Source organism: Amphiura filiformis, chromosome 2, assembly GCF_039555335.1.
Source record: "Amphiura filiformis chromosome 2, Afil_fr2py, whole genome shotgun sequence".
In the NCBI taxonomy this organism is placed as follows: Eukaryota; Metazoa; Echinodermata; class Ophiuroidea; order Amphilepidida; family Amphiuridae; genus Amphiura; species Amphiura filiformis.
Window position 1 is genome coordinate 12,766,417 of NC_092629.1, and position 21,522 is coordinate 12,787,938.

The 21,522-nt window shown below is 37.6% G+C and overlaps 1 protein-coding gene across 1 annotated transcript in view; it reads left to right on the plus strand.

Moving 5' to 3' along the window:
* Positions 1-21,188, plus strand: part of LOC140138290 (uncharacterized) — a 41,425-nt gene extending 20,237 nt beyond the window's left edge. The window contains exons 5-16 of the mRNA XM_072160205.1: positions 1,921-2,015; positions 2,140-2,265; positions 3,632-3,757; positions 5,195-5,320; positions 6,265-6,390; positions 9,443-9,565; positions 11,247-11,369; positions 12,865-12,987; positions 19,857-19,979; positions 20,391-20,513; positions 20,839-20,961; positions 21,172-21,188. Coding sequence (XP_072016306.1) covers positions 1,921-2,015; positions 2,140-2,265; positions 3,632-3,757; positions 5,195-5,320; positions 6,265-6,390; positions 9,443-9,565; positions 11,247-11,369; positions 12,865-12,987; positions 19,857-19,979; positions 20,391-20,513; positions 20,839-20,961; positions 21,172-21,188 — 1,354 coding nt within the window. The remainder of the gene's footprint in view (positions 1-1,920; positions 2,016-2,139; positions 2,266-3,631; positions 3,758-5,194; positions 5,321-6,264; positions 6,391-9,442; positions 9,566-11,246; positions 11,370-12,864; positions 12,988-19,856; positions 19,980-20,390; positions 20,514-20,838; positions 20,962-21,171) is intronic.
* Positions 21,189-21,522: the final 334 nt, after the last annotated feature.

The following is a 21,522-nucleotide window of genomic DNA, read 5'->3' on the forward strand; positions in this document are numbered from 1 at the left end:
GCACCCAAATCAATCGTCTATGACCTTGGGAATGCTCGTGACGTAAGCTCAGGGTTCGCAGTCACGTAATCCTACTCGGAAACACGTAAACAAGACTTGCTTCCTGTACTTTGCAAGCTGCCCGGCAAGTCTGATTTTCACAATAAACATGATAAAGCTTGAAATTAGAGGAATCTTCAAGTTGCTGGTTCCTTCTATATATATTAGAAATAATAGAATTATTGTCAACACATAAATTTTCCGTAAATTTTTTACAAAATCAGTCATAACTGGCTGGGTATAATTGGGTAATTGAGTTTGAATTTCGCGCTGGGATCAATTCCATGCGCAAATGCTTGCTGCTACCGTTTATGTCTTGGACTGAATAAACATGATCGAATAACAAATTAAATACTTGTTTGTGACATTCCCTATTCTTGATTCATTTTTAAATATCGTCTTGCAGTAATCAAAAATTAATAAAAACCGCCGATTTCATAAAATCCAGCCCATATAAAGGTTTTCATATTTAGCGCATTGCGGTAATACATTCTTTCCACACAATCACGATTGAAAGAGACAGATACTTTATTATAAAATAAATACAATTTAGGCTTAGTAGACCGTTATTTGATCCCGTATTTGATGGAATTCTGAAATCTGAATAAAATTAAAATATTGTCACTTGTGTCACGATTATTTAATGATAGTACAATCAGTGTACGGTACTGAAAAAGTGAAACATTCATTTTTTATGGATTACCAAACACGATGCGTAAATTGCTGCTGATCAAATTGGGCACTGATCAAGGTGTAAATGCACAAACACAGCGACTCGCTTCGTCCTCTTCGGTAGCACTTGCGCTGTGTGTTTAAGCAGAAGCTAGCAGATTTGATCAATCGTTCCTTATATTTGGAACATTTACAGGAATAAATTTTGCTGATGATGTAGCAATAACTTGGAAATATCAGAATGGGAATATCAAATCGGTCATTTTTGTCTGCAAGTACAGTACAGTCGCGGATACCGAACACTCGGCAACTGAGACTCAGTTACTGAGTTCATCCCGTATGTATCTACGAGTTCGCCTATCATACATGACCGGTTGTAAAGCTAAGAAATAAGTAAAAATATCCTGTACATGTACCTTATTCTATTCCTTCATTTTCTCATTGTGATAAGTTCATCTCAACTTGGTGTGACGATCTGAACTGGTAGCACTAGCAGTTATTTTTTGCAATCTGTTTTCATTCCGGTTCTTCGGCGAATATTCGCTCTTCGTGCTTTACTGTAATATTCCCTATGCATATCGTGGAAGGCTTGGCCTATCCCAAATCATCCCGGCCAGCACTTTTCTCATTTTTAAATCCACACACTTTATTCAGGAACTTCATTCTTGATTTGATCATGATGTTTCCTTCATGTTATTTTTATTTTATTGAAGATATTTTTCATGTAAAGTAAGTTGACAATGACTGAATTCGTGCATTGCCCCGATGCATGCCACAGTAATGCATGGACATTGTGTTTACAATCAAACCCGGAAGTAACTGTGTATCCCCGAGCTGACGTCATCAACGAAAGCGCCCAATGTGAACGATTTCGTTTTGTAATTTAGGGGGGTGCCAATATCCAATCTTTGCATGGAAATTATGTCTAGCCTGGTACGTTAGGCAAATAAAAAATATTATTTTCTGCTTCCTGACATCATAAGCTTTCCATTGATATATAACTTTATTTTCAATGAGGTTCACCTTTAACAATAAAAACAAGGTAAATATGGTAATTATTCATAGTATTAATACGTGAATATTTAAGTATACTGGGTCTTTAAGAAAATAGTTCATTGCGTGATACAGGCGAAAAATGTTACAGAAAGAGTCACACTGATACTCATGTTCATCTGTTTGTTTGTTTGTTTGTTTGTTTGATTGTTTTAGCGCCAGTGTTGTAGACAAAAAGGGAAATCCGCCAACAAATAACAAGTTTTGGGTAGGACTGACATCAAATGCTATGAGCGTTCCATCAAATACAGGTAGATAATAATTATATTGTTGTTAATTTTAGCACTTTGTCAGTTCTTGAGCAGCATTGATATCTACGGAGTACATTTAAAAAAAATACAATCTTATCATGTTTCTTTATAAATGTTTACACAGAAGTTGACGAGTGTAGCGCCGGCTCAGACAACTGCCACGCTGATGCTACATGTACGGATACTGCCGATTCATTCATGTGTGCATGCAATAACGGTTATAGCGGAGACGGTGTAACATGCACTGCAGGTATTAATTTTTATGGAAATTATATCAATTAAATAAAAAAGGCAAAAAAAAAATATAATAATAACATTTAGTTTAAATCTGCTCAACCAGACATATATATATTTGACGGACGAACCGACGTTGCGACTGAAACATTTAGTCTTCAGCTGGATTGGGATGCAAATGACCTTGAGCATGCAATGACGGTTATAGCGGAGACGGAGTAACATGCACTGCAGGTATTATTTAAAATTATCGTATTTGAATAAATAAACAAACACATAAATAAATAAATAAATAAATAAATAAATAAATAAATAAATAAATAAATAAATAAATAAATAAAAAGAATACGTGGGTGTGATAAATTCATGACGATATAAATTAGATGTCCTAACATGTCTTAGCACAATTAGTGGGTTTTTAGCGAGTTCGCCGTCGGACAAGTTTAGAACTGCCAAGCTTTCGTTAGAGTAGCTCTGACTTCTTCATGACAAAGTACCTAAGAATGAGACATGTAGACCGCCTCTTGTCTACAAATGGCTCTGAAAAGAGCCGTTCACTGACGACTGCCCCTTGTCAACAGAAAAACAAGCAGACCTCGCCTATCTTCTAAATTTAAAGGGACATTTTTTAGTGAACGGCTCAGTAGACAAGGGGTGGTCTACATGTCAAATTTCACCATATTTCTTTTCTGGTGACTGAAATTATTTGGCATCTGGATGGATGGTAATGCATGTCCCATGTTTTGCCCCATTTATAAAGAGATTTGATGTCATCCTGAAGGAGAAAGCAGTCATGTGTACTATGCATTGATCTAAAGCATTTGGAATCATCAGCAATCGTCAGGAGTAGTTTTGACTTCTTCATGACAAAGTACCTAAGAATGAGACATGTAGACCGCCTCTTGTCTTCTGATGGCTCTGAAAAGAGCCGTTCATTGAAGACTGCACCTTGTCAACAGAGAAAAAGCTGATCTCGCCTATCTGCTCAATTTAAACGTTTGGTGGCTCTTAAAAGAGCCGTTCACTGAAGACTGCCCCTTGTCAACATTAAAAAATAAGCAGACCTCGCCTATCTGCTAAATTTAAAGGGGCAGTGCAGTCTTTAGTGAACAGCTCAGTAGACAAGGGGTGGTCTACATGTCTCATTCTTAGGTACATTGTCCTGAAGAAGTCAGAGCTACTCCTGACGAAACCTTGACAGTTCTAAACTTGTCCGACAGCGAACCCGCTAAAAATCCAATAATTGTTACGAATTCCCGTTGTAAAAGCCTGTACCACAAAATGTCTTAGCACTTTGTCTGTTCTTGAGCAGCATTGATATCTACGGAGTTCATTATTAACAGATACAATCTTATCATGTTTCTGTATAATTGTTTACACAGAAGTTGACGAGTGTAGCGCCGGCTTAGACAACTGCCACGCTGATGCTACATGTACGGATACTGCCGATTCATTCATGTGTGCATGCAATAACGGTTATAGCGGAGACGGTGTAACATGCACTGCAGGTATTAATTTTTATGGAAATTATATCAATTAAATAAAAAAGGCAAAAAAAATATAATAATAACATTTAGTTTAAGTCTGGTCAACCAGACATACATATAGTTGACGGACGAACGGACGTTGCGACTGAAACATTTAGTCTTCAGCTGGATTGGGATGCAAATGACCTTGAGCATGCAATGACGGTTATAGCGGAGACGGAGTAACATGCACTGCAGGTATTAATTAAAATTATGGTATTTGAATAAATAAACAAACAAATAAATAAATAAATAAATAAATAAATAAATAAATAAATAAATAAAACGAATACGTAGGTGTGATAAATTCATGACGATATAAATTAGATGTCCTAACATTGTCTTAGCACAATTAGTGGGTTTTTAGCGGGTTCGCCGTCGGACAAGTTTAGAACTGTCAAGCTTTCGTTAGGAGTAGCTCTGACTTCTTCATGACAAAGTACCTAAGAATGAGACATGTAGACCGCCTCTTGTCTACTAATGGCTCTGAAAAGAGCCGTTCATTGAAGACTGCACCTTGTCAACAGAGAACAAGCAGATCTCGCCTATCTGCTAAATTTAAAGTTTTGATGGCTCTGAAAAGAGCCGTTCACTGAAGACTGCCCCTTGTCAATAGAAAAACAAGTAGACCTCGCCTATCTGCTAAATTCAAAGGGGCATTTTTTAGTGAACGGCTCAGTAGACAAGGGGTGGTCTACCTGTCAAATTTCACAATATTTCTTTTCTGGTGACTGAAATTATTTGGCATTTGGATGTATGGTAATGCATGTCCCATGTTTTGCCCCATTTATAAAGAGATTTGATGTCATCCTGAAGGAGAAGGCAGTCATGTGTACTATGGATTGTTCTAAAGCATTTGGAATCATCAGCAATCGTCAGGAGTAGTTTTGACTTCTTCATGACAAAGTACCTAAGAATGAGACATGTAGACCGCCTCTTGTCTTCTGATGGCTCTGAAAAGAGCCGTTCATTGAAGACTGCACCTTGTCAACAGAGAAAAAGTTGATCTCGCCTATCTGCTAAATTTAAACGTTTAGTGGCTCTTAAAAGAGCCGTTCACTGAAGACTGCCCCTTGTCAACAGAAAAATAAGCAGACCTCGCCTATCTGCTAAATTTAAAGGGGCAGTGCAGTCTTTAATGAACAGCTCAGTAGACAAGGGGTGGTCTACATGTCTCATTCTTCAGTATGTACCTTGTCCTGAAGAAGTCAGAGTTACTCCTGACGAAACCTTGACAGTTCTAAACTTGTCCGACAGCGAACCCGCTAAAAATCCAATAATTGTTACGAATTCCCGTCGTAAAAGCCTATACCACAAAATGTCTTAACACTTTGTCAGTTCTTGAGCAGCATTGATATCTACGGAGTACACTTTTAACAAATACAATCTTATCATGTTTCTGTATAATTGTTTACACAGAAAATGACGAGTGTAGCGCCGGCTTAGACAACTGCCACGCTGATGCTACATGTACGGATACTGCCGATTCATTCATGTGTGCATGCAATAACGATTATAGCGGAGACGGTGTAACATGCACTGCAGGTATTAATTTTTATGGAAATAATATCAATTAAATAAAAAAGGCAAAAAAGATATAACAATAACATTTAGTTTAAATCTGGTCAACCAGACATACATATATTTGACGGACGAACCGACGTTGCGACTGAAACATTTAGTCTTCAGCTGGATTGGGATGCAAATGACCTTGAGCATGCAATGACGGTTATAGCGGAGACGGAGTAACATGCACTGCGGGTATTAATTAAAATTATGGTATTTGAATAAATAAATAAATAAATAAATAAATAAATAAATAAATAAATAAATAAATAAATAAATAAATAAATAAATAAAAGGAATACGTAGGTGTGATAGATTCATGACGATATAAATTAGATGTCCTAACATATCTTAGCACAATTAGTGGGTTTTTAGCGGGTTCGCCGTCGGACAAGTTTAGAACTGTCAAGCTTTCGTTAGGAGTAGCTCTGACTTCTTCATGCCAAAGTACTTAAGACTGAGACATGTAGACCGCCTCTTGTCTCATTGAAGACTGCACCTTGTCAACAGAGAACAAGCAGATCTCGCCTATCTGCTAAATTTAAAGGTTTGGTGGCTCTGAAAAGAGCCGTTCACTGAAGACTGCCCCTTGTCAACAGAAAAACAAGCAGATCTCGCCTATCTGCTAAATTTAAAGGGGCATTTTTTAGTGAACGGCTCAGTAGACAAGGGGCGGTCTACATGTCTCATTCTTAGGTACTTTGTTCTGAAGAAGTCAGAGCTACTCCTGACGAAACCTTGACAGTTCTCAACTTGTCCGACAGCAAACTAGCTAAATCCACTAATTGTTATGAATTCCCGTCGTAAAAGCCTGTACCACAAAATGTCTTAGCACTTTGTCATTTCTTGAGCAGCATTGAAATCTACGGAGTACATTTTAACAAATACAATTTTCTTATGTTTCTGTATAAATGTTTACACAGAAGTTGACGAGTGTAGCGCCGGCTCAGACAACTGCCACGCTGATGCTTCATGTACGGATACTGCCGCTTCATTCATATGTGCATGCAATAACGGTTATAGCGGAGACGGTGTAACATGCACTGCAGGTATTAATTTTTATGGAAATTATATCAATTAAATAAAAAAGGCAAAAAAATATAATAATAACATTTAATTTAAATCTGGTCAACCAGACATACATATTTTTGACGGACGAACCGACGTTGCGACTGAAACCTTTAGTCTTCAGCTGGATTCGGATGCAAATGACCTTGAGTACCGGGCACTTCCTTTATTTTATTTTGTTTATTTATTACATTTTATCACTGGTATATACAATAATTATTACATAACATCAAAATATATTGCACATGAACATTCAAAAGTACATACAAAAAGGATGCAGATAACATTTTGCACCAGTGAAAGGCAAGGACTAACAGATGCAGAGCACCTCCAGGACAGTCCCACCAAAGATCGAAACAATGAGGACACCCTTCCCCTCCAAAAAAACAAGCCTACAATCAGAACACTGGCAACATGTAACCAAAGATCATGTGTTGTTAGGATCAAAACTCTCCTCTATTTTTTTCTTATACCACTCAGAGAGCTGGCTCTTAAAAGAGGACATGTTGACAGTGGATCTAATTGTTAAAGGAAGTTGATTCCACAGGGGAACGATACGGTTGAAAAACGAGCCGTGTAAGATTCGGTTTTGCATCGGAATCAACAATAGGGGTCAGCAGATGATGATCTGGTGATGGGACGGTCCTTGAGGGTGGAGTTAAAAACAACAAATTGGTTAAGATTAAGGTCATATATTTCCGTTTTGCATCTAAAAAAAATAATGTGAGATCAAGGATTTCACATTTAAAAGACAAAGGAAGTAGGTTTGGTTTAGTTTAGTTAACTTCTCACGATAGGCTAAATCAGGGTAATGTAGAGTATAGTTTGTTGCTCTACTCTGGATGCCTTCAATTTATCGCAGATTACGTTTTGATGTACCACTCCAGAGAGAGCTGGCATACTCCACATCACTCCTGACCAGTGCAGTAAAAAGTGTCCTTGAGACCATTTCGGGAGCGTTAAATCCTACTGCACGTTTTACCATTCCCAACTTTTTATTGCACTTGTTGACAACACGTGTGACATGTTCATTCCATACAAGACTAGATGAAATATCAATACCAAGATCCTTGATAGAATCAGTTCTGGATAAAATATTGTTATTCATACGATAGTCAAATTTCACCATATTTCTTTTTCTGTTGACTGAAATTATGTGGCATTTGGATGGATGGTAATGCATGTCCCATGTTTTGCCCCATTTATAAAGAGAATTGATGTCATCCTGAAGGAGAAAGCAGTCATGTGTACTATGGATTGATCTAAAGCATTTGGAATCATCAGCAAATAACGCAGTTGTGCTGTTTCGGGTAGTTAGGCATGTCATTGATGTAGCACAAAAAAGCATGGGTCCCAAGATGGACCCCTGAGGGACACCGGATAAAACTGGGAGCCAGTCTGAGTTGGAACTATCAATGACTACTCTTTGCTCCCTATCAGTCAAGTATGCGAAGAAGATGCGAATGGAACCCAAACGACTGTAACTTCTGAATGTGCAATTTGTGAGAAACGCTGTCAAATGCCTTAGCAAAATCCAAGTACAACATGTCTACTTGCCCGGACTCATCCATTATGGAGCTTAAGCAGTCCGATAAGTTGTTTGTTACTCTTCTTATAAACAGGCACAACATTAGCTTATAACCATATTCTTGGTAGTTTCCCAGACGAAAGAGAACAATTAAATATGTGACACAGAGGATGAGCAATTTGAGAGGCACATTCTTTCAATAACCTTGGTGATATGCCATCAGGTCCAGTAGGTTTTGATGTGTCAAGACTGCATAGTATATCCAAAACATCAGACTCCTCAATCTGAATACTACCAAGTAATTGGTGTTGAAACATAGGGATATCAGGTAATTGAAATAGAAATGGAAGACGTTGACCACCTTCTGAGACACGTTCTATGTTCATTTCAACAGAAAGATATGTACATTAATTGCTTACCGTGCAGGTTTAGATAATCCATGACCTTTGACTCACATCTTGAATATTTACTCATTTTTGTAAAAAAAATTGGAGTTGAGCCCTTCTTCCACTCAGGTATTCAATTATCAAACTGACATACTTAGAAGTTGTGAAAGGAGTATTTGAACATATGCCTATAAATGCCCTCTTCGAGTCACCGTTATTACCTGCTCTATTATTCGCACTATTTTGAACTTGAAAATTAACAGAAACTTGATTTATTTTCAATGGATTTTTGGTTTATTTGAGCTCATTATTACAATCTAAAAATAGAACAAAGTGGCTATTTATAATTCCTATTCTGCGCCTGAAAAAATACCTCAACTAGGACTTTAATACCACAGAAATTATATCAAAATGAGAACTTAGAAGTTGTGAAAGGAATATTTGAGCATATGCCTATAAATATCTTTCACCATCTGCCCTTTCCGAGGCACCGTTATCTATAATATATTGCTTAGCGTGCATGTAATCTACATTCCATCGATTTGCGAGCAGGTTTACTTTATCTGTGACCTTTTCCCGGGGACCTCGTATTCAGAATTTAGGATAAAAGAGCTAACTGGAAGCATTTTAAGGGAGTTATGGAAATGTCACTTGGTAACGAATTTGAAAACGAATTTGAAAATAGCATGTGACAAAAATGGTCGGATGTCTTTATTTGAACTTTCATTTCATACAGAGGGCTGAACATCATGATGTTGCTTCAATTATAATCGGTTAGCATAATCATAACACTTGCATATCAAATTAATCTCGTACGAAGGATACACACATATTTTCATGTAAATGTTTTACGATTTTTTACCGTTTTTTACCGATTTTTTTTTCAAATCTTATTTAGGTTCCGAGGTCACCTAAACAAATTAAAAAGGTATTATTATACATTTGTCCTTATTTTGTAGGAGACATTAGTTATCAGCAGAGCGGAGGTAGACTTATTGAATGACCTCATATCTAACCTACTCGGCACGAATCTGACATTAATAATTTGTGATTTAAGACAAATGTTACCATATTTAAATCCTGATTCAAAATACTTTATTTCATTCCTTTTTTGTACAGATATTGATGAATGTGCTTTAGGTACTGATAACTGTGACACAAATGCTGCTTGTACCAATACCGTTGGTTATTTCACATGTGCGTGTAATGCCGGTTACAGTGGAGATGGAATATCATGCACAGGTTTAGTATATTTTGTAACTTATCACCATTCTATTTATTTCAAATAATATTGTCACCTATACGCGAATCAAATTAACTTTAGGAAATTATGCATTCCTATCGAAAGTTTATACAATGATTGTTCTAAGGTTTCAAACCAATTCCGTTTCAATGACAATATTTGTGATGTGATGAATCAAAATGTACCAAGCAAGGCCAAATTACAAGAAACATTTTAAATTTCTTTTTACCGTATACCTCATAATTTAGTTTTACATAATAAATTTACTTTAAAGAGAAACCTTAAAAGTAAACCCACTATTGTTATCAAAATAAAGCTCGAGCCAATCCATGCCAAATCCAGGGATGTGCACCGCAGTACCTCTTCAATTTTTTTTCTTTTTCTGTATGGTGCTAGATATTGGTGAGAAAGTAAAATCCTGAAAATTTGAGCTTCATACTTCATTTTGTTTTCCAGTGGCAGCAATTTGAAATTTAGGGGGGTCAGCGTAAATAACGCGTCACAACGCAAAAGACGGTATTTGGAAGGCCATAAATGTATAAAGTGAACCCAGAAAACTTTGAAAAATATGTATCCTGTGGTACCTCTTTGTGTAGAATTCAAAGCTGGCATCAGCAAACTTGTAAGTCCTTTACTTAAAAAGATATAGGGCCCTCAAAATGCAACTTCGTCCATCCAGGACCAACTTCGGGTGTCAGAGCTCCAAAAGCTCAAATCAAGCGGCACACAGAAAAAGTTGTGAAAGGAGTATTTGAACATATGCCTATAAATGCCCTCTTCGAGTCATCGTTATTACCTGCTCGATTATGCACACTATTTTGATCTTGTAAATTAACAGAAGCTTGATTTATTTTCAATGGATTTTAGATTTATTTGAACTCATATTACAATCTAAAAATAGAACAAAGTGGCTATTTATAATTCCTATTCTGCGCCTGAAAAAATACCTCAACTAGGACTTTAATACCACAGAAATTATATCAAAATGAGAACTTAGAAGTTGTGAAAGGAATATTTGAACATATGCCTATAAATATCTTTCACCATCTCCCCTCTCCGAGGCACCGTTATCTATAATCTGTTGCTTAGCGTGAATGTAATCTACACTCCATTGATTTGCGAGCAGGTATACATTATCTGTGACCTTTTCCCGGGGACCTCGTATTCAGAATTTAGAATAAAAGAGCTAACTGGAAGCATTTTAAGGGAGTTATGGAAATGTCACTTGGTAACGAATTTGAAAATAGCATGTGACAAAAATGGTCGGATGTCTTTATTTGAACTTTCATTTCATACAGAGGGCTAAACATCATGATGTTGCTTCAATTATAATCGGTTAGCATAATCATAACACTTGCATATCAAATTAATCTCGTACGAAGGAGACACACATATTTTCATGTAAATGTTTTACGATTTTTTACCGTTTTTTACCGATTTTTTTCAAATTTTATTTTGGTTCCGAGGTCACCTAAACAAATTAAAAAGGTATTATTATATATTTGTCCTTATTTTGTAGGAGACATTAGTTATCAGCAGAGCGGAGGTAGACTTATTGAATGACCCTCATATCTAACCTACTCGGCACGAATCTGACATTAATAATTTGTGATTTAAGACAAATGTTACCATATTTAAATCCTGATTCAAAATACTTTATTTCATTCCTTTTTTGTACAGATGTTGATGAATGTACTTTAGGTACTGATAACTGTGACACAAATGCTGCTTGTACCAATACCGTTGGTTATTTCACATGTGCGTGTAATGCCGGTTACAGTGGAGATGGAATATCATGCACAGGTTTAGTATATTTTGTAACTTATCACCATTCTATTTATTTCAAATAATATTGTCACCTATACGCGAATCAAATAAACTTTAGGAAATGATGCATTCCTATCGAAAGTTTATACAATGATTGTTCTAAACTTTCAAACCAATTCCGTTTCAATGACAATATTTGTGATGTGATGAATCAAAATGTACCAAGCAAGGCCAAATTACAAGAAACATTTTAAATTTCTTTTTACCGTATACCTCATTAATTTACTTAAAGAGAAACCTTAAAAGTAAACCCACTATTGTTATCAAAATAAAGCTCGAGCCAATCCATGCCAAATCCAGGGATGTGCACCGCAGTACCTCTTTATTTTTTTTATTTTTCTGTATGGTGCTAGATATTGGTGAGAAAGTAAAATTCTGAAAATTTGAGCTTCATACTTCATTTTGTTTTCCAGTGGCAGCAATTTGAAATATAGGGGGGTCAGCGTAAATAACGCGTCACAATGCGAAAGACGGTATGTGGAAGGCCATAAATGTATAAAGTGAACCCAGAAAACTTTGAAAAATATGTATCCTGTGGTACCTCTTTGTGTAGAATTCAAATCTGGCATCAGCAAACTTGTAAGTCCTTTACTTAAAAAGATATAGGGCCCTCAAAATGCAACTTCGTCCATCCAGGACCAACTTCGGGGGGGTCAGAACTCCAAAAGCTCAAATCCAGCAGCACACAGAAAAAGAAAAATGAAGAGGTGCTGCGGTGCACATCCCTGGAGTTGACATGGATTGGCTCAGTAACACGCAGTGTCATCGCCCCGATATCTTCAGGGCAGAAAATGCCATGGTAGGTTGAATCAACAGCCACGCATGGCCATTGTGTTCCCACCTTTTTAATAGTTTTTAACTGAAGGACATCCGACTAAGGCTAATGACATTAGCCTGTGACTGACCTCTGTACGGTCAGCGAGCATACATACGCCATTATCATCTGCTTTTAGACTGCTTCTACGATAGTCTCCCACACAGCCAGTTTGTGTCAGTCGGTCTGACACTCGTCGATCCTGTATGTTCGTGATAGCCACATACAGTCTGGCCCGAGACTACCTCCACGAGGATCTACGCTGCGCTATTTAAAATCTGAAATTTGGTCACTTTTTCAGCTCAAGACGCACGCTAATTTCTCAAGACGCTAGCTAACGACGATAATATCATTTTCTACCCCGGTACCCAAAGATTTATCGTCTCAATATCAATCGTGCATATCACATTTACGTGTATCGATCCCGTGTATTCATTTCAGTGTCTCTGAACTAATGTAATTATTAACCGGGCGATGTCGGTGTGTAACATACAAGCTCGTTTTCTAAAACAATAAACACAATATTTTCCTGTATTTTACCCCTAAATTTAGCTGAATTAAAATGTAGTGTCGATAATGATGGAGTACATTAGTTTTGTTATTTCTAAAATATATAGTTCTTCAACTGTTTCAGTTGTTTCATACATTTTTTTACAGATATTGATGAATGCGCTTTGGATCCTAATACATGTGACACAAATGCTGACTGTACCAATACTGATGGTTCCTTCACATGTGAATGTAAGGCTGGTTACATGGCAGATGGAGACACATGCATAGGTTAGTCTATTTTGTATCATATCACCATTCTATTTATTTCAAATTATTGTCACCTATCAAACTTTTGGAAATCAAAACATTTCTGCCATGATTGATTTTTTAAAAACAATTTCGGGTTTTTTTCTGCATGGAATTATTCTCAACGCTGACCACGCCACACCAATGGGTCACAAATGTAATCATTACTCTACCAAAGAAAGGCGACCTCTCTCTCTCTCTCTCTCTCATGACAAACTTCCGTAGTATTTTGTTTATATATATTGCCGTAAAAGTGTACAACAAGATCCTTTTGAACATGATCCGACGTCACATTGATTCTTTAATGAGAAGCATTCAGGCTGGCTTTAGATCAGGTCGCAGCTGTGCTCATCAAATACACATTTTGAGGAGGATCATGGAAGGTGTCAAGGAGTACCAACTTCCCTTGAGAGTCACTTTTGTGGATTTCAAAAAAGCCTTCGACTCTATCAACAGGTCCGTCATGTTCTCAGTGCTGAGGTATTATGGAATACCAAAGGTTGTAGTAAATGCCATCCAGGTGCTCTACAAGGATTCCAATAGTGCTGTTATGGTAGATGGTAGATGGTTATGGTAAGTATCTCAGAGTCTTTCCAAGTAACAACTGCAGTGCTTCAGGATGATATGTTAGCACCGTTCCTGTTCATTATTCTGGTAGATTACCTTCTGAAGAAATCAAGTTCTGGAATTGTTACCTACCCAAGTCGGTCAAGCTGGTATCCTGCTAGGATGCTGAATGACATGGATTTTGCTGATGCTATTGCCCTGTTGGAATCTTCCACAGTCCGGGCCCAGTCGCAGCTTACTAGGACTGCAACTGAAGCTGCAGATGTCATCAGCGCACCTAAGACAGAATATATGACTGCAAACTGTAACGCCCGACCAGCACTTGAAGTCTCTGGTAGTACCATTAACATCAACCATGTCACAGACTTCAAGTACTTGGGTTCAAAGATGGGCTCTAGTGCTGGAGACCTAAAAACAGAAAAGCGCTAGCCTGGGCAGCTTTCTGGAAACTGGAACGCCTCTGGATAAGCCCATTCCTCCAAGGCACAACATTAGCTTTTAAACATATGCTTGGTAGTTTCCCAGACGAAAGAGAACAATTAAATATGTGACACAGAGGATGAGCAATTTGAGAGCGGCACATTCTGTTAATAACCTTGGTGATATACCATCAGGCCCAGTAGGTTTTGATGTGTCAAGACTGCATAGTATTTCCAAAACATCAGACTCCTCAATCTGAATACTACCAAGTAACTGGTGTTGAACCATAAGGATATCAGGTAATTCAATATCATCCTTGAGTTTTGAAAACACAGAATAAAAATGAGATTTTGAGACACGTTCTATATTCATTTCAACAGAAAGATATGTACATTATATTGCTTACCGTGCAGGTTTAGATAATCCGTGACCTTTGACTCACATCTTGAATATTTTGTAATGATGTCCTGATTCGAGTTGTCATCATGATCGGTTACCCGTTTTATTACCTGTACTATTATTTGCAATATTTTGAACTTGTAAATTATCAGAAGGTCAATTATTCTGAATGGATTTTAGATTTATTTGGGCTCATATTATAAAATAGAAATAGATCAAAGTGGCTGTTTATAATTCCCAAAAAAAAAAAAAAAAAATACACCAACTAGGACTTTAACACCACAGAAATGATAATTGAATACCTGAGTGGAAGAAGGGCCCAACTCCATCAAAACTGTTTTTGAGATATTAAGAAAAAACTTAATATTTGGAAAAGTTTTATAGACAGAATGTTTTCATCTTCAGGGGACCTTTAATACATGAACATACATTATCATATATACATTCAAAATCATATATGATGTTTCCATGACAACGGTACCTTTAATACATGAACATACATTATCATATATACATTCGAAATCATATATGATGTTTCCATGGCAACGGTACGGGTCTTAATACGAGCTGGAGTTGGGCCCTTATTCCACTAATATACTGCAAGTACCAGTTCCGTAAGCAGATGTGTTATAATTGCACATGTAGAAGCATGTAATATGTTAGCAAGAAAGTTTATTGCAGTGAAAAGCAGATTTCATGGATGCACAAAATTCCTTTTTAACCCAATATTTGTGGGAGAAGGGCCCAACTCCATTTGGCCTTTCTTCCATGAAAATCACGAGTGTACGTGGAAGACTATTTAGAAAGCGGATTTTGGTTCATCTTTCACACACAAGGAAGAACAGTCTACTGGCAATAAAAATGCTGGGTCTAGCTCATTTTTGTAAAAAATTGGAGTTCGGCCCTTCTTCCACTCAGGTATTCAATTATCAAAATGACATACTTCATCATCATCTACAAGCTTTCTCCAACTAATGCGATCTTGGGCAAGCGAAACAATTTTGTTTGGCTGCAGCATCCCTTCACTTCAGTATCTCCCAGGAGGTGTTGGAAGTACAGTGTGCGTGGCCGTCTCAGTTTCCTCTTCCCATGTGGCGGAATATAAAGCGCATATTCTTTCACAGCCTCGTCATCTTCAAGACGCAGTATATGGCCGAGAAATTTGAGTTGATGAATCTTGACTCTGGCAACCAGTGGGGTGGTGTTGGTCAGGTTGTAGATGGTTTCATTTGGAATCCGATCCACACGTTTGATGTTTAACATGATTCTGTAGCAAGATGTTGCAAATGCATTGATCTTATTTTCCATGTCCTTGGTAATTACCCATGACTCGCACCCGTACAGAAAGACAGTAACACACGTTGTCTGAAACAGCTTGATTTTTGTTTCGATTGGCAGGGATGGTCTCTCCAAAGGCGTTCCAGTTTCCAGAAAGCTGCCCAGGCTAGTGCCTTTCATCTTTTTAGGTCTCCAACACTAGAGCCCATCTTGGAACCCAAATACTTGGTTGATGGTACTACCATAGACTTCAAGTGCTGGTTGGGCGTTACAGTTTGCAGTCATATATTCTGTCTTTGGTGTGCTGATGACAAGGCCTAGATCTGTTGCTGCAGTTGCAGTCCTAGTAAGCTGTGACTGGGCCTGGGCTATGGAAGATTCCAGCAGGGCAATATCAAATCATCAGCAAAATCCAGGTCATTCAGCATCTTGGCAGGATATCTGCTCGACCGACGTGGGTAGGTAACAATTCCAGCGTCAATTCCAGAAGTTGATTTCATCAGAAGGTAGTCTACCAGGATAATGAACAGGAATGGTGCCATCACATCACCCTGAAGCACTCCAGTTGTTACTTGGAAAGGCTCTGAGATTATGTCATCTACCATAACGGCACTATTGGAGTCTTTGTAGAACACCTGGATGGCATTGACCACAACCTTTGGTATTCCATAATGCCGCAGCACTGAAAACATGACGTACCTGTTGATGGAGTCAAAGGCTTTTTTGAAGTCCACAAAAGTGACTGTTAAGGGAAGTTGGTACTCCTTGAAGCCTTCCATGATCCTCCTCAAAATGTGTATCTGCTGAGCACAGCTGCGACCCGATCTAAAGCCAGCCTGGTTGCTTCTCAGTAAATGATCAATGTGAGGTCGGATCCTGTTCAGAAGGATCTTGTTGTACACTTTTGCGTCAATGGACATAAACACATAAACGAAATACCACGGTAGTTTGTCATGCGAGAGAGGTCACCTTTCTTTGGTAGAGGAATGATTACATTCGTAACCCATTAACGTGGCGGTGTCAGCGTTGAGAATACTTCCATACAGAATTCGAGAATCATATCAACCATACTATCCTCACCTCCCTGAAGTGCTTCTGCAGTCATTTATAGCACAGTCAAATCCTGCTGCCTTGTTGGTCTTCATGGCTGCTATTGCTTCGACTACTTCTTCACGGGTTGGGGGCTCAGTGATAATAGGAAGATCTTCAACAGCTGGTGCAGGAAGTTCTGAAGCTGCTGTGCCACTGTCGTTGTTAAGGAGTGAGCTAAAATATTCTTTCCATTCCTCAAGCAGTTCATGGTCACTGGTTGGAGCTGATCCATCTCTCTTTTTGACTTTCACCCCTTTCCTTGAGTTCTTCCCAGAAAGTGAGTGTATAATTTTCCAGGTGGTGGTATAATTCCCCATCTCGTCGGCCAGCTTCAGGTCTTCCATCTGCTTATTGAGGGTAGCAAGCTCATCAGATTTATAAGAGTTGTTAAGGCTGATGTTCAAGTTCCTCCATCTTTCTCTAGATTGACGAGACTTTGAAATGGAGTACCGCTTATTGGCCTTATCCTTTCAAGTTTAAGTCTGATGGTTGCATCTGATACCCAACTTGGTAGTCCGCATGCCTCTTGCTTTCCAATAACTTTCTCAGCAACTTCACGAACCGCTGTTTCGAAGGTCTCATACCTATCAGAGATGGGTGTGGTGTCATCCATGCACAAGACCTGGAATCTGTTTGATAGCTCCAGCTGAAATTCCTCCTTTGTATCAGGATCTTGCAACTTCTTCCAGTTGAATTTTGGTCTCTTGCATGGTTTTCCTTTGTTAGTTCGCAGACTGGCAGCTAGACGGATGCTCACAATACGATGATCGGAGTCCACTTCTACTGAGTTGTATGCTCGACAGTTGCGGAGAGAATTTACCCACTTGCTGTTTATTCGTATGTGATCTAACTGTGCATGGGTTGATCCAGCTGGATGGGTCCAAGTCCAGAGACGGTTCCTGGGCCGGTCTGAGATTGTACTCCTGGCAGGTGTTGACCAGACGCTCACCTTTGTCATTGGTTGAATCATGGTAGCAATGTGGACCAATGACCCAAGGATGGGAAAGATGACTATCTGTTCCTATTCTGGCATTAAAATCGCCGAGGATGAGATGGATCTTGTGCCTTTTCATACCATCCAGGTGGTCAGATAGAGATGAATAGAATTCCTCCTTGTCAGAAGATGTTGCGCACTCAGTGGGTGCATATACAACATCAGCACAGCCCATGAATAGCTGATGCATTTTCCCTTGTTGATTTACTGTGCGGACATTATAAGTAGATATTACAAGAGGTTTGAAGGTAGACAGGCGACAATAATCAGGGCCAACAGTTCGTGATGGTGTGCCGAGTTCCCGCTGGTCCGTCATGAAGTCAACAGTAGACTGCCGCTCATCTACCCTCGGTATTTTCGAACGTTTGCTTGTAGTTTTTGTAATCATATATTTTGCTGGGAATTATTTTGGTCCAGTCCCAGCAGCTTTACGGGTGATCAGCCCTGTTTCAGCTTATATCTGGACACACAGCAGCCGAGATCTACTAATATGCAGTAGTTCGCCCCTGGTCTGGAACATGTTGGCCAGTGTTGGAATGTTGACCAATAATGACATGTTCAACACCAGCCTAATGACCGTTGAGAAGTAAATCTTCCTCTTCCGCTCTTTTGCCCATGATGAAGATTTAGAGCCATTGGGATAGGCTACTCCAATATGAAGAGAATCACTACCGTCCTTGACCCCTTAGAATACTCAAGAAGATGAAGATGGAGTTTTGATTTTCATGGCAAGGGACCTTGGAACTAAACTAGCCCTACCAGAAAAACAGCACCCGATCTTACAGCACTGTTCTCCAGCAGTTTAAGGATAAAGTCCGGCCGGAACATAACTCACAAGTGCTCTTAAAAGACCTGGTATTAAACCTAACCTAACAAATGCCATGAACACCATAACATGAGTAACTAGAAGGAGAAAGAACGCAGCAATATCTCATCATGATTGTGTCGCTGGCTGTACTGTCTATATCGTTACAGTAGCAAAAACAAATGGCCAAGACATTTGAACATACTGGCCGTTGAACCTGATGGTTTCCTCCGCCCTAATGCTGGCATGTTCAGCAACTGAGCTAGGGAGGCAGAGGGCGCTCATTCCCTCACTCTGGTAAAATACCAGCCCGCACATACTTAGAAGTTGTGAAAGGAGTATTTGAACATATGCCTATAAATGCCCTCTTCGAGTCACCGTTATTACCTGCTCTATTATTCGCACTATTTTGAACTTGCAAATTAACAGAAGCTTGATTTATTCTCAATGGATTTTAGATTTTTTTGAGTTCATATTACAATCTAAAATAGAACAAAGTGGCTATTTATAATTCCTATTCTGCGCCTGAAAAAAATACCTTAACTGGGACTTTAATACCACAGAAAGTATATCAAAATGAGAACTTAGAAGTTGTAAGGAATATTTGAACATATGCCTATAAATATCTTTCACCATCTCCCCTCTCCGAGGCACCGTTATCTATAATATATTGCTTAGCGTGCATGTAATCTACATTCCATTGATTTGCGAGCAGGTTTACATTACTAATATCTGTGACCTTTTCCCGTGGACCTCGTATTCAGAATTTAGGATAAAGAGCTAATTGGAAGCATTTTAAGAGAGTTATGGAATTTCACTTGGTAACGAATATGAAAACGAGTTTGAAAATAGCATGTGATAAAAAATGGTCGGATGTCTTTATTTGAACTTTCATTTCATACAGAGGGCTAAACATCATGATGTTGCTTCAATTATAATCGGTTAGCATAATTATAACACTTGCATATCAAATTAATCTCGTACGAATCTCGTACGAAGGATACACACATATTTTCATGTAAATGTTTTCCGATTTTTTACCGTTTTTTACAGATTTTTTTCAAATCTTATTTTGGTTCCGAGGTCACCTAAACAAATTAAAAAGGTATTATTATACATTTGTCCTTATTTTGTAGGAGACATTAGTTATCACCAGAGCGGAGGTAGACTTATTGAATAACCCTCATATCTAACCTACTCGGCACGAATCTGACATTAATAATTTGTGATTTAAGACAAATGTTACCATATTTAAATCCTTATTCAAAATTTTTATTTCATTCCTTTTTTGTACAGATATTGATGAATGTACTTTAGGTACTGATAACTGTGACACAAATGCTGCTTGTACCAATACCGTTGGTTATTTCACATGTGCGTGTAATGCCGGTTACAGTGGAGATGGAATATCATGCACAGGTTTAGTATATTTTGTAATTTATCACCATTTTATTTATTTTAAATAATATTGTCACCTACAGTGGAGATGGAATATCATGCACAGGTTTAGTATATTTTGTAGCTTATCACCATTCTATTTATATCAAATAATATTGTTGCCTATACGCGAATCAAACTAACTTTAGCAAATGATGCATTCCTATCGAAAGTTTCTACAATGATTGTTCTAAGATTTCAAACCAATTTCGTTTCAATGACAATTTTTGTGATGTGATAAATTTAGTTTTTACCTAATAAATTTACTTTAAATAGGAACCTCATATCTAACCTACTCGGCACGAATCTGACATTGAATATTTGTCATTTAATTCAAATGTTACCATATTTAAATCCCAATCAAAAATATTTTATTTCATACATTTTGTACAGACATTGATGAATGTACTTTAGGTACTGATAACTGTGACACAAATGCTGCTTGTACCAATACCGTTGGCTACTTCACATGTACATGTAATGCCGGTTACAGTGGAGATGGAATATCATGCACAGGTTAGTATATTTTGTAACTTATCACCATTCTATTTATTTCAAATAATGTTGTCACCTATACGCGAATCAAACTAACTTTAGGAAATGATGCATTCCTATCGAAAGTTTCTACAATGATTGTTCTAAGGTTTCAAACCAATTTCGTTTCAATGACAATTTTTGTGATGTGATGAATTTAGATTTACCTAATAAATTTACTTTAAATAGGAACTTCATATCTAACCTACTCGGCACGAATCTGACAATTAATATTTGTCATTTAATTCAAATGTTACCATATTTAAATCCAACTCAAATATATTTTATTTCATACATTTTTGTACAGACATTGATGAATGTACTTTAGGTACTGATAACTGTGACACAAATGCGGCGTGTACCAATACCGTTGGTTCCTACACATGTGCGTGTAATGTCGGTTACAGTGGAGATGGAATATCATGCACAGGTTTAGTATATTTTGTAATTTATCACCATTTTATTTATTTTAAATAATATTGTCACCTACAGTGGAGATGGAATATCATGCCCAGGTTTAGTATATTTTGTAGCTTATCACCATTCTATTTATATCAAATAATATTGTTATCACAATAAAGCTAATAACATAAAACTCGCTTTCTAATACCATACAATCAAACTAATATTTCTTTTTTAGCAAATGAATCAACATAATCCTTATGAAATTGTTTCGAACTGAATGATTGTTCTAAGATTTCAAACCAATTTCGTTTCAATGACAATTTTGTGATGTTATGAATTTAGTTTTTGTACCTAATAAATTTACTTTAAATAGGGAACCTCATCATATCGCCATATCTAACCTACTTACGGCACGAATTTTCTGACATTATTCTCTTACATATTTGTAATGTGGTCAATTAAAATAATACAACATGTTACCAGACAAAGCCAAAGTATATTTAAGTGTACCATGGTTCCCACTCGGCATCTGACATTAAATATTTGTCATTTAAGACAAATGTTACCATATTTAAATCCCAATCAA